Source organism: Bactrocera neohumeralis, chromosome 3, assembly GCF_024586455.1.
Source record: "Bactrocera neohumeralis isolate Rockhampton chromosome 3, APGP_CSIRO_Bneo_wtdbg2-racon-allhic-juicebox.fasta_v2, whole genome shotgun sequence".
NCBI classification, from domain to species: Eukaryota; Metazoa; Arthropoda; class Insecta; order Diptera; family Tephritidae; genus Bactrocera; species Bactrocera neohumeralis.
In genome coordinates this window covers 23,094,441-23,108,378 of record NC_065920.1, presented here as the reverse complement: position 1 = coordinate 23,108,378, position 13,938 = coordinate 23,094,441, and the positions used below count along the sequence as shown (strand labels likewise).

Below are 13,938 nucleotides of genomic sequence, written 5' to 3'. Positions count from 1 at the left end.
GATTTCCAATACATAGCTAAATACAAGCATATGTACATTTTGTCGCAATTTTTACAAAGTACCGTTTTTTGCTGCGAAAATATTCGCACGAAAGTGCCATTCAAATGTTAACTAAACACCCAGCATTAGAAAAAAGAATAAAAGTCTTTATTAATATACAATGTAAATTAAAAAAAAAAAAACATTTATGTAATATAGCTAAAGAACATACATAGATAAGTAAGTAAACAAAGAAAAATGATTGTATATAGTATGATAAATAGGTACTTAACAAAAATTGTAACTATTAACATTATAACTAACTCAACAATAAATCTTAAAATGATTATGACAGAAATAAATTTAAATAAAAAATTGTTAGTTTTTAGTTATTTCAGTATGTGAAACAGTTGTATTATGCATTGTGAGAAATAAAGTAATAAAAAATAAATAATTAAAAAAACAGTGGCAGAATGCTGCAGGAGCGTGTCGATATGTATGTTGCTTTTACAGGCTGCCAACAACAAAGGGGCACACAAGCAGCGCTTGCAAGGCCAGCATTTTCTCATTTCTATGAAGGAAGGCAACTAATACAAACTAAATTAAAATAAATTTTAAAAAATAATAAAAATGTCACACTGTAATTAATTTTAGTATTCATAGAAAATGTTTGAAAATTATAAAAATGAATGAAAAACAAAAAACAAATAAACAAAATATTATTACAATATTGAAATTGAGTTGTGTTGTTGCTATTTGAACTTTTTTTACCTAACTCTGGAAGTTTATTTCAAACTAAGGCACTAACCGTTAAGAAAGCAAGAGAGAGGGCCATTTTTTTTCGAAGGTGCAACAGACGGGCATTAAAGCGAGCGAAGAGCCAGCTGTGGAGAGCATCTCTTGAAAATTAAGACATAAATATTTAAAGCATCTAAACTCATCAGATCTGGACTGCCTGATTGTCAAAAAGAGTTATCAAACAATAAGTTGGATATTGTCATCAGAAACCAATCGCTTATGGACAAAATGTTCGAATTTAAAAGTTTTGGACTCGGAATAAATAGAAAGATACTCGGAAACCCTCCCACAGCTCATTTCAATACCCTCACTTAGGAGAAAAAATCTTTTGAACGATTTTTTCCTCAAAAACCGGCGATTTGGGACACAATTTTTATTTTCTAAGTTTCTGGGTAAACTCAAATTTAAATTTTCTTGAATAAAAATATGCCCCATGCGATTCTACAAATTTCTGCATTTTTAGATTTTCTCTACAACCAGTAGTTTAGAAGTTATAAGCATTTTTGCAATCATTTGGATTCGGCGGCTGCTTGCTACATGCTCCTGGTCGCCTGGTAGAAATCCGAGATTTTGGCACCAAATTGAATGCAATTTTTCTGCAGCGGCGGCGAGTGCACTGCAAATTTGCGTGGTGTGTTGCATACGCAAAGGAGTAAAAATCGGAACACGGATGCGGCTATATACAACGCCCGGAAGTGGAGCCTCGACCGGAAGTGAAGTAACGGTACCACACTTCCGGCCCGAAGTCCAGGCCGGAAGTTACAAACCGGAAACCTTCGGCCGGAAACGGAAATGATAGTTATGTACTTCCGGTCTGAGGTCCAAACAGGAAGTCGCAAACCGGAAACGGATATTATCCGGTCCGGATGTTGTAAAACGGAAAACAACTTTCCATCCGTTTCCGGTTTATGACTTCCTGTTTGGACTTCAGACCGGAAGTATAGTACCGTGATTTCATTTCCGGTCAAGGACCTTTTCCGGTTTCCGAGCATTGCATATGGCCGCATCCGTGTTCCCAATTCTGCCCCTTTGCGTATGCTATACCCACCGCGCAAATTTGCAGTGCACCCGCCGCCGCTGCAGAAAAATTGCATTCAATTTGGTGCCAAAATCTCGGATTTCTACCAGGCGACCAGGAGCATGTAGCAAGCAGCCGCCGAATACAAATGATTGCAAAAATGCTTATAACTTCTAAACTACTGGTTGTAGAGAAAATCTAAAAATGCAGAAATTTGCAGAATCTCATGGGGCATATTTTTATTAAAGAAAATGTAAATTTGAGTTTACCCAGAAATTTAGAAAATAAAAATTGTGTACCAAATCGCCGGTTTTCAAAGAAATTCTGCAAAATGCCTTAGTATTTTGATTACATTATTTAGTTAAGGCACCAGGTTAAAGCTTTGTAACTAAAATATTAGGGTTACAAGAAAAAAATGCGCTCCTCGATTTGCTTCCTTTCATTGAAAACATTTAACCAAATCCTTTAATTGGCCAGTTTAGACCTTTCTTTGGCAAGCTGAGAATATCTGGAGGCTCGATTTTTTCAGAGATCTGCAGAAAATCTTGTAAGGAATTCCTTGAAAGCATGAAATCACCCCCCATACCAAATTAAGTAAGAACATCTTACAAATACTACATAATACATCGTACATTTGTACAACTAGCATACTACTAAAGAGTGATCTATTTAATTAAAGTGAGATTCCTTCAATTCCACTTATGACATGGCTAAGTCCACTCAGCTCGTCATGCTGATCATCAATTGTTTTTTTGTTGTTGTTTTGACAATTCTACATTTTAATGGTTTGAAACTAAATATCTAAAATCAAAACGGATAAAAACTGAAATTTCAATCAATGACTTACTTTTAGGTGCTAGATTTAGTTTTGTGCTGACTAGTAAATTTTTTCCTTCGAAAATTAAACAATTACAAATCATATATTGAAATATAGAAATAGGCAAAACTCATTCACTGATATGTAAAAATAAAAAATAAAATATTATCTTTACCAACTTCCCTTTACTGTTTCGTTTCCATACCATCCCTATATTTTTTCATTTTTAACATCAAAACACTATCAGCTGACAACAAGCGTCGCCACTTAGAAAAAATAAATTAAAGTGTTTGTTTATTTAAATTATTGCTGAATTATGCGCTAACAACATTTCAGCAAGTTGCTAAAAAAGTTTATAAATATTTCATATAAACATATTTTAATTATTTTGTAGCTCCTGTGCAACGCTCTTCGCATAATTTTGCAGAATAATTGAAGTCAAATACAAATCATTTTCCGAGTGATACCAAAAACTAACATCTGGCAACACGAATTCGTTCCAAGCACACCGTCCTCCAGCTGAAATGTGCAGCTAATTAGAAAATTGTTATTTAACAACATAAATCACTAAAGTATTGAATTAAAAACGCTGAAACATGTCGATTGTGAAACGTGTGCAGGTAAGCGATTATAAGAAACTTAAAAATACATTAATAATTGTTAATATACGGTTGCAGCAATGGGCAACCTTTGCGAGAACTTGGCACGTCTATGATTGCACCTGGCAAAATCCCTTCGAGTCGGCGCTGCTAATAAAGACACATTTGATGGGCTTGCATAAACCCATCTATCATCCAATGAGTGAGTAAATCCGTTTCATAAATATTAATGTTAAAGCCGGTTATCAGTATTTCGCCTGTGCGCATTTAATTTGATTTTTACATTACCGGTAAACGTAATTTCTTCTAAGTGTCTTGGTTTCTTACAAAAATGGAAATGAATTCCAATATGATCGTGTATTTATTTACAAATTTTAATTTGAAGTGAATTTGTTTGAAACCTTTGGTAAATATTAAATATTATTTTCCACTTCAAAATCAATTAATGCGCTTTACTTTTAGGCTGACACTGATTTTCGGCTTTAACTTTAATGGTACTCAAGTATAGCACAATTTTACACTTCTGCACTTCCAGATGACTGTGGTGATCATGTTGTTTGCATCAATACCAAAGAAATTGCGTTGCCCGGTGATGAGTGGATTAAGCGCGTTTACTTCCATCACACCGGCTATCCAGGTGGTGCTTCATGGACGCTAGCGTGGCAGTTGCACGAAAAGGATGCTACGATGATTATCAAAAAAGCTGTATACAATGCGATGCGTGGCAATTTACAACGTAGACACACCATGCAGCGGTTACATTTGTTCGCTGATGATCAGCTGCCGGAAGAAATACTAGAAAACATAACAAATCAAATTAGAACACCAAGAGAAGTGCCACAACGTCTGGATCACATTGATAAGGAGACGCTGGAGAATTTCCCATCTATTATGGATTATCCAAAAGATTATGTTTTACGTTAATAAGTGGAAGTGTGTTTAATAATGTTTACTATTAAATAAAGTTGAATTGTGAAAACATATAGAGATTTTAACTTGCTTAATTGGGATCTTTGCAATAATAATCAATTAAAGTAAGCGGAACACATATCATCAAGTAATATGAAAATTAACACAGCGTTGCGAGTTTTTTAAATAATTTTTAATAATAGTTAAGTTTCTAATATCGTCTTTGATTATAATTTATTTTTTTATATACAATCCTAATTACCGGATTGACAAAAAAATAATTTGATGTTTATAATTAAAATGCAAAAAAGAAATTGTTTTAAAATTCACATTTTTTCGTACTTCGTGTTCCGCCATTTTTTTCTTTATTTTTTTAAAACGAAAATTATTTTAATTTTAAAACCGATTATTGAGTTAATTTTTTTTTTTTTTTTTTTGATAAATGAGCTATTGCTTTAACAATCACAATTTATTTACTTTAAATGTGAAATCGATAGGTTATCGATAACTGCTATTTAATATCTGACTTCGCTGCTGTCTGGTTACACTGAATGCTGTGATGTTTGGTTTTAACTGTGTCATTTGTATTTGTTTTGCTTGGATTATTCCATTACGCTTTGCAGATTATTCGTGAAGAAATCTTCAACAATTGTACGTACATTTAAGTGAGAGTCTTTTTTTCAACACATTAATAAAGAAAAAGGTGATTTCATTCCGTTTTTTGGAAAAAAGGAAAAACGTAATAAACATACTAATTTAAACGCGTACATACTTATATGTGTTCCTGTTGAACGTAATATATGTAAGTTGCATTTAATAACTCCGACGTCAGCAGTTGCGATAAGATTGGCAATATTTATTACATTTTTACGAAGCAGATTAAAACTTCGAGTAGCACGTACTTATATATTTATTAACTCCACTTTTAGCAAACACACGTTCAGTTAGCACTCATCGACGCATTCTACAACAACCTTTCGCCAGTAGCAGTTCACTGATTTACGCTCAACAGCAACGCAATATGGGTCGTTTAAGTAAAGTAGATCCCAGCTCTTATTCCGAGCCCGAGCGCATTGTTACCAAACATAGCGCCTTCAAATGGACCGTCGATTTTACAAATACAAAGCTGTTGGGCAGTGTAACGCATAAATTTAATGTGTTGGAAGCAAACTTACCGGCTATTGTAAGGATCGCATTATCTCTCGCATTTTTTCTTTATCTGTATTTGGTATTTGCTTTCTCTTTGTGTACAGCTGTTGGATGTACGTGACATCAGCATAAAGAATGCATCTATACTCTGTAGTGGCGGCTCAGCCATACCCATCAACTACTTTATCAGTGATCCAGTGGATGATATTGGTGCTAAGTTGACATTGGAGCTACCGGAGGGTACTGCTAAGGGAGAGTAAGTAATAAATTTAAGATTTTGAAAGAATTTAAGTTAGCGCAAAGATAGTAGCAAATATTTTATCGATTAACACGCAATTGTAGCCAAGTCAAAATTATCTTTATTACTGGGTAGACCAAAAATTATAAATCATTTTGTGGTAAATTACAAACCAAATTTGCTTATCGCAAAATGTGGTCACTTATTCGCTCACTTGTAACGGAGTGTGAAATGTAGATAGTGAAATAATTTTGCTTTTCGCTGTAAAAAATATTCTTGAATTATTGTTTTTTTTTTCCATCAGCCTACTCGTACGCATCGACTATGAAACTTCCAATCGTGCTAGCGGTCTGCAATGGCTCACACCCGAACAAACACTGGGCAAGCAACATCCATATCTATTCAGTCAGTGTCAAGCGATTCACGCACGTTCTGTATTGCCATGCCAAGATACGCCCGCCGTAAAATTCACCTACGAGGCTACAGTGGAACATCCAAAGGAGTTGACTGCCCTGATGAGTGCTTTAGTTGAAAAGAAGGAAACCGGTGTAACCAAATTCAAGCAGGAAGTACCCATACCAGCATATTTGTTGGCTATAGCAATCGGCGATTTAGTTTCGCGTCCACTCGGTCCCCAATCCAATGTCTGGGCTGAAGCTGGTATTGTAGAAGCGGCCGCGGAAGAGTTCTCCGAAACGGATAAAATGTTGAAAACCGCATCGGATATTTGTGGACCCTATGTTTGGAAGCAATACGACTTGCTCGTGATGCCACCATCTTTTCCTTTTGGTGGTATGGAGAATCCTTGCCTAACCTTTGTAACGCCAACAGTGTTGGCTGGTGACAAGTCTTTAGCTGATGTAGTGGCGCACGAAATTGCGCACAGTTGGACAGGTAATCTAGTAACAAACAAAAACTTTGAGCATTTCTGGTTGAATGAGGGTTTCACGGTATTTGTGGAAACGAAAATCGTGGGACGCTTGCAAGGCGATAAGGAGCGCGACTTTCATATGCTGCGCAATCTGACTGAGCTGAGAGAGTGTGTAAGTACACAATAGGTATTTAGATGAGTTTAATATATACAAAAGTTATAAAAAAAAATCGTTAATTCTTTCACACTTCAACCTTAGATACGCACCCAATTGGCCAACAACCCTGAACTCACTAAGTTGGTGGTGGATCTTTCGAACTGTGGACCAGACGATGCTTTCTCCAGCGTGCCCTACAACAAGGGCTCAACATTCTTACGCTACATTGAAGATTTGCTGGGAGGACCAGAGGTCTTCGAGCCATTCCTACGTAGTTACTTGCAAAAGTACGCCTACAAATCGGTTGTGACTGATGATTTCAAAAGTGCCTTATATGATTACTTCAACAATACCGACAAAAAGGATAAGCTAACCGAAATCGATTGGGACTTGTGGCTTAGCCACGAGGGTATGCCACCAATAATACCAAAGTGAGCACACAAGCTTCGAAGTATATGTAAAATTTTAATAATACAATATTTCTGTTTAAACACTTACAGATTCGATGAAACACTCGCTGCTGTTTCGGAACAATTAGCGAAATTGTGGAGCACCAAGTCCACCACTGAGTTACGCGCTGACTCTGATATAACTAAACCGATTTCTTCACATCAACTAATCGATTTCCTCGGCAAATTAATCGAAAGCAGCGAAATTGTTGATTTGAATGCGGAAAAAATCGAATTCCTAGAGAACACTTACAAGCTAAAGGACACCAAAAATTCCGAGGTGCGTTTTCGGTTTTTGCGTTTAGTCATTAGAGCGCGGTTGCTGAAACGTATCGATGAGATTATTGCATTTGCCAATTCCAACTTCCGCATGAAATTCTGTCGTCCCATATATCGTGACTTGGGACAATGGCCGGAGGCTAAACCTATTGCGATTAAAAGCTTCGAGAGTGTCAAAAATCAAATGATGGCGGTTTGTGCGCACACCATCGAGAAGGATTTGGGCTTGAAATAAGCATTTATTAGCTCTTACTTTTTTTTATAAATCGTTAAACTAATGTATTAACTGGACGCATAATATTTTTTTTATTAAACAAAGTGTTTAACCAAAGAAAATTCGTTTTTTTTTTATCAAAAGGTTGAGTTGAAATTCTTAAAAAAAAGTATTAATGTATGTACAGCAAGTAACTGTGGGTGTTCGAAGTTTTTAATGTTGAGACTGTATAAAAAAATATATGTTTTGAATAAAACGCAGCTTGAGACGCTGCTCCCCCCGTCGATTGTAAAGCTTTTTGCGCGCGCACTTTTTGATATTAGTGTTTTATTAAAAAATAAGCAAAACTACGATTATAACAAGATGATTTTCTCTTCCATGCTTAGCCATCATTATTTTACTGATTTTCTTTAATTTTTTTTGCTTTATTTTTGCGGCTGTTTTCTAGTGTTCTTTTCGTATGTGTTTTTGTTTACTCTTACTTTGTCAAACGTCACAAAATCAGTGTTGTCGGCTAGCATTTCATTGTATTCATGATTTATTTTGTTTTTTATTTTTAATCATAATGATTCAATGTTTTTTTGCTTTATATGTTTTTGTTGCAGTGTTTTTTCGTTCATTGTTTTTTCTTCTTATTTTTATTTAAATCTCTTTTTATACTTTTATAATTGTTTCAAGTTACATTTGTTCTTCTAATATCAAATATTATAACTACCGGCTGCAGGATATTTTCCAAAAAAAATATATATATTATTTTAATTATTTGGATGTATACATTTATGAATGATTTTACAGTTTCTTGTTTTCATTTTTTTGTTTTCATTTAATTGATTTTATATTTCTTACTTATTCGTTTAATTACTGCAAATGATTTATTTATTTAATAGTTTCGCAAATTTGTTTTCGAATTACTTATTATTTTTTTATGTGCCTACAATTTTGTTTCGAATTCTGACTTTTTTTGTGCCTATATGCTTTCAAAACCCTAACTTCGTTTAAACGTACATGTACATACATATTTATTTCTTTATTCATATATCGACGTAGTTACTACAAATGTTGCTGCTGAGGGTTTGCTTGAATGTCTTCGTGCATACATACTTATGTACATACAAACTTGTTGCTGCATTGAAGTCTAGAGACAAGTGCGCTTGCACTTGAAAATTGTATTGAAAGAGGGAGAATATTTACCAAAGGCAAGGTAGTGGGTTTTCAGGAAATTTATTGCACAATTGGGTGAATTTCGTGGTTTGGTGAAATTAAAATAATAATTTAAAGTAATAATAAATATATTCATACATATGTATATGTACATATTTATTTAATATTCTATAAAAATTAATAAAAATATAAAAAAGTAAAAAGAATTATCCTAAATAGAAAAGCTAATGATTTCTAGAATTTAAAAATTAACACTGAAATTACGAAATTTACTAGTTTTCTATTTTTGTATTTTTTTTTTAATTATTGAATTCAGAAAGAAGATACTAAAGTTGTATTTTAGTCTCATAAAACATTTTTAAAATATTTAATTTGTGTAACAAATTTATTGAAATATACATATATAAAGCTATTAATCGTAAATAAAAAATTTTGATTTTTTGAAAAAATAAAAAAAGCAATGAAAATTAAATGTAAATATGTAACGTTAAAACAAACGTATTAAATTTTACTTTGATACAATTTTTGATGTTATGTAAAATAAAACTGATTTTAATTGCAAAATTTTTAAGCTTTTGAACTGAAATTAAGAAATTTTATTTTAATTTAATTTTAATTTAAAAAAATAGCCGAAATTATAAAACTTTGTAATTTTTTTTACATTTAAATTCATGAAATAAAACTTCAATGATTAAACATTAGAAAACTTATGCAAAAGTTGTATTTCAGTCCCATAATTTTTTTAAAAATTTTTCCACTCCTTTTTTGAGTACAAATTGAAATTTATGAATATTAAATTTCATTATTGTAAAAAATAAGAACAAATCATTTTATAAGAATTTACAAAAATATATAAAATTTAAAAATAATAACAATGAATAAAAAACAAATAAAATTAAAAATAAATATAAGAAATATAAAAAAACTAATAGCAACAAAATAAAAAACTAATTAAAAGAATTTAATAAAAATAAAAATTATTAAAAAAAAACAATGAAAGTACGAAATAATAACATAAAATAATTTAATAAAAATAAATAAATTTTAAAATTAGTTTAAAAAAAAACAATTAAAGTAAAAAATTATTGTAAAAAAAATAATGTATTATATTTCAAACTTTAATAAAAAAATTTTAAAATTATATGTATATGTATGTATGTATATTAAAATATGATATTTAAAATAATGCAAAAGAATTAATACTGAAATTAAAAAAATATTTAAAAAAAAAACTAAAATATATTTTTTTTAAATATTAAAATAATCAAAGTCAGAAATAATTTCAAAAACATAAAAACGAAAAATAAATAATTTAGAAATGTTTTTTTTTTTTTTATTAATTAAAAGCAAAATAAACAAAAAAGTGCTGCTTTGAACATTGTACTTTCGACTTCAAAAAGTTGTTTGTTTATAGATAAAGTATTTGAAAAATATGAAAATAACATTTTCGAACCAAGAACAACACAAATAATTGTATATTAAATATTTTGTATAAACAAATTTTTCTATAGTAATATAAATATTTTATTTTAATTTTCAAAATATTTATAAAATTTCCAAATAAATTATAAAAATTTAGTAGCTTCATTTTAATTTAATTTTTTTTTTTCAAAAAATGTAATAAATTATTTATTTATTTATAAAAATATACAAGATTTATAAATAATTAATTATTAATTTATAAGAAAATAATGTTCTCAGAAAGTTTTGTCATTATTAGCAAAAACAATTATAAAAATTATTAAAAAAAATAATATAAAAAAGTAAAAACCCACTTACATACATACATATGCATGTATGTATGTATGTACATATGTACTATGTGAAAAATATTAACAAATTGTTATAAAAATAAAAGGAAAAATATTTTTTTAAACATTACGTTATAGGCAAAGTAAAAAATTACCATAAAAGAAACTTAAAAAAATTAATATAAAAAAAATTAAGAGAAAAAAATACTTTTTAAACATTATTTTATTGGAAAAATAAGAAATTATTATTAAAATTATTTAAAAAAAGAGTAATATAAAAAAACCAAGGCAAAATAGTAAAAAATTAGTATAAAAATTATAAAAAAATAATATAAAAAATAAATATATATAAAAGAAAAAAATATATTTTTTAAACATTGCATTACAAGCAAAGTAAAAAATTATTGTAAAAATAATTTTAAAAATTACAATAAAAAAATAAGAGAAAATTATATTATTTAATCATTACATACATCACATTACATTTATACAAATAATTAAAAAAAATAATAATAAAAAAAAATGTATCATAAAAATAAGAGAAAAAAATTGTTTAAATTAATAATAAAATTTTGGCAAACTCACCAAATGTCAGAAATTTCTAAAAGTATAACTTGGAGTGGCTTGGACTACAAGCCAATTGCTTTCTCTTACTTTACAAACTTACATTTAATCTTTAGCAGCAAATGCAGACAAATGTATTTTTTCAACAACTTCGTAGTTTCTCGACATCATGGGACTCACAAAAATCTGAGTCCCTTTCAAAATGATGATTTCTAAACACTACTGGACGCTTTATTTGGCGCTGCCAACGTTTTGCAACCAAACCAATTGGTTATTCGATATTTAATTGCTATTATTACTTTTGGATTTTCTTTTATATTTTATTCTTTATATTTATTTTAGTACCTAACATACATAAATACATATGTCTGATCGTTACCTACGTTTACAATGTAATTTTAATTATTCTTTGTCGCCATGCTACTTCGTCTCCGTTATTGCAGTGTTTAAATTCATTGAATTCTTAGTGTTTTGCATTTACCATAATTTTTTATATTTTCTTTTATTTGTTTCGTAATTCGTTAAACTCTGTTTTACACACACACATTTAAAACTATTATTTATGTATTTATTATTGTTGCTGTTGTTTGCCTTTTTCACTTGGGTTTCATTTAAATGTTTGTTTCTTTATTTATTTATGTTTTGTTTTTCTTTGTTTTTGTTCAGCTATAAACAATTCGTTACAATTACCAAATGCATTTTGTTTAAATAGATTTTTCTTCAGTATTCGTTGCTGAAACAAAATTCAGCTGCTTAATTATGATTTTTTATTCATTTCTCATACCCGCAGATATACTTTTGCTTTTGCTTTTCTTATTGTTTTGTTGCTTCTCTCTTACTCTCTCTATCTCCCTCCCTAACTGTCTGCAACAACTAATCGTTAATATGTGTTGCGCATTTTCTTTCAATGCCATTTTTGCATTGCATACGCCTTCTTTGTTTCTTTTGTTGTATTTTTTTTTGCAAATTTTTTTATTAATTTTTTTTGTTGTCTTAATTGTTTTCTATTATTATTTTTTTGCATTTTATATTTTAAATTTATTACATTATTATGAGGAATAAAAACTATCACGCACTAGAATTATCATTGGATCGGGATGTGGATGGACCGGCCCCAATGTCATCGCCTAGGACGAATGTGGGACTCTGGCGGGACGTTGACGCAACTGGTTGATAATGATAGCCTTCACGGTAACGAGTATTTGGTTTCCTGGTTGTTTGGGTGTGACCCAGTGTTGGTCTTTGGTTAATCAATTCATTGGGTCGTTTGGCTGTAAGTAAAAGAGAATTATGGATTTCTTTTTGAATGGAGAGTAATACTACTTTTAAAATTGAAAAAAAAAATAATATTGAAATTGTGTAATTTCATCCAGTCGATGAAAAGCTACTATTCCGAATTTCTTCCAAGCCGTTCTCAAGAATTTGGACTGTCTCAAACCTGACAACTTTGCGGATTTTGAGAAAGGGTTTGAAAAGGATTCCAAGACGTTCTCAATAATTTTTGTTCTTATTTAAATATTGAAGCCATTTGACCACCGTAAACCTTGTGGCGTCCCCAAATGCTTAAAGCGTAGCCTTGCACATGCGAGACAAATGCACAAGATATACACCATTGTTTCCGTGGTGCTTTACTCTTGACATTTCCTGAAGTCTTCTAGGTCTGTTAACCCCATTATACAGGCATGTGCCCCCACCAGTGAATATTCCATGTTCCTCTAGTCCTTTTTATATTTCCGATCTACCGTTTAAAACAAGACTTTTGCACCCGAAGGTAGATTTCTCCATAGCCTTTTAATTTTCTTTGTCATGCCCCTGTCCGGGTTATCGTATGGACAATGCATAATGTTGCACAGGATTTCGTGTGACAGCCGTACATGTTGTCAATCTCAACCGCTATCTAATTGCACTCGATGTCTTTTCTGCTTGAAATATACTGCAGAGGTCTAGTCTCTGCCTAACTCTGGACAGCATATCGCTGCACCAACTTCGTCCTCCATTTTCGAGCCGTTCGTATACATTTTTAACGTGTTGCGCGCAGCTAACCCGCTTTTAGCCAAACATATTCTCAAACTCTGAATCCTCTTTCTCTTTTCACCGATGTATGCCGGAAGGTTTTATGTGTTAATTCTCCGCATATTGTGCCGCAAACCTCTAAGAACATTCCATTGGATTCCGGAAGATAGATAGGTCTTACAATCGCTATGGAAGAAAGCCCCCACGATGGGCCGAGCACCTGCCTGCACGTATATATGTATGGCATTGTTCGCCTTTCTTACTCTTTCTTCCACATTCTGCTTCCCCAGTAATTGACTGTCCAAGACTAATTCAAGGAATTTGGTGCGGTCCTTGAGAGGATTGTGTCCCATGTATCGAAAGGAGGCTCAACGGAGCGATTTTGTACATTTTAGTGAAAACAAAACAGATCAGTTTTTTGGATTCAACCCCACACCCGTTCTTGCAAAAATATTTTTCGATTCGATGAAGTAAAAACTAGGAATTTATACGAAATTCAATAAGTTGCTACTCACCAGGTATATAAGGCTTTTGATTATAGGACGACGACGATGATATTCGATTGTATTGTTGTTGTTGTTGCTGTTGCTGATTATTGTGATTTGATTCGCTGTGTGCAGTGCTATTATTTCGATTGTTATATTGTGTTTGATGGTGTGTATTCGGCACATCAGTACTCTCGATTGGACTCATTGGTGTCATTTCACGATCTTCGATATACATTTCGCTGCCATCATCGGGCACCTGACGATAATATTGCGTCCATGGCCATGAGGCGATGCCAGACAGTATAAACGACTCGATGGCACAAATGTAACCGATAAACTGCGGAGAAAGAAAAATTAAATTTTATGAAATTATTTTTGCTTCTACGAATCGGAGTAGCTATTCGATCACTGATTCTGCTTGTGTGGTTCTACTTATTGCATACTAGAAATTCGCTAATTATATTAATCTATGATAGAATGAATA

General features: G+C 31.6%; 2 protein-coding genes across 8 annotated transcripts in view; one reads left to right on the top strand and one right to left on the bottom strand.

Moving 5' to 3' along the window:
* The first annotated feature begins 3,092 nt into the window (after positions 1-3,092).
* On the top strand, positions 3,093-7,599 carry LOC126752240 (39S ribosomal protein L13, mitochondrial). Of its 5 annotated transcripts, XM_050462907.1 has the most exons (7): positions 3,093-3,232; positions 3,290-3,413; positions 5,050-5,303; positions 5,374-5,525; positions 5,812-6,550; positions 6,638-6,966; positions 7,036-7,599. In XM_050462907.1, the coding sequence occupies exons 1-7, from the start codon at positions 3,209-3,211 to the stop codon at positions 7,496-7,498; spliced, it is 2,085 nt and encodes a 694-aa protein (XP_050318864.1). In that variant the 5' UTR covers positions 3,093-3,208; the 3' UTR covers positions 7,499-7,599. The 5 variants fall into 5 exon arrangements, with proteins under 5 accessions (XP_050318864.1, XP_050318868.1, XP_050318867.1 ...); XM_050462910.1 differs by lacking the exons at positions 3,093-3,232; positions 3,290-3,413 and adding an exon at positions 4,704-4,823; XM_050462908.1 differs by lacking the exons at positions 3,093-3,232; positions 3,290-3,413 and adding an exon at positions 4,705-4,922.
* A 3,883-nt stretch (positions 7,600-11,482) lies between these two features.
* Positions 11,483-13,938, bottom strand: part of LOC126752032 (uncharacterized) — a 63,266-nt gene continuing 60,810 nt past the window's right edge. For all 3 annotated transcript variants that reach the window (XM_050462559.1, XM_050462557.1, XM_050462558.1), the window contains 2 exons: positions 13,482-13,791; positions 11,483-12,224 (listed from right to left, as the gene is read on the bottom strand). In XM_050462559.1, the coding sequence (XP_050318516.1) occupies positions 12,022-12,224; positions 13,482-13,791 (513 nt within the window). In that variant the 3' untranslated portion in view covers positions 11,483-12,021. The remainder of the gene's footprint in view (positions 12,225-13,481; positions 13,792-13,938) is intronic.

What these genes read in the sequence shown, in the direction of transcription:
- LOC126752240 (XM_050462907.1), top strand. Translation starts at nt 3,209, where the DNA reads ATGTCGATTGTGAAACGTGTGCAG. An exon ending in CGATTGTGAAACGTGTGCAG is followed by an intron (nt 3,233 to 3,289) that starts GTAAGCGATTAT and finishes ATACGGTTGCAG; the next exon opens with CAATGGGCAACCTTTGCGAG. An exon ending in TGACTGAGCTGAGAGAGTGT is followed by an intron (nt 6,551 to 6,637) that starts GTAAGTACACAA and finishes CTTCAACCTTAG; the next exon opens with ATACGCACCCAATTGGCCAA.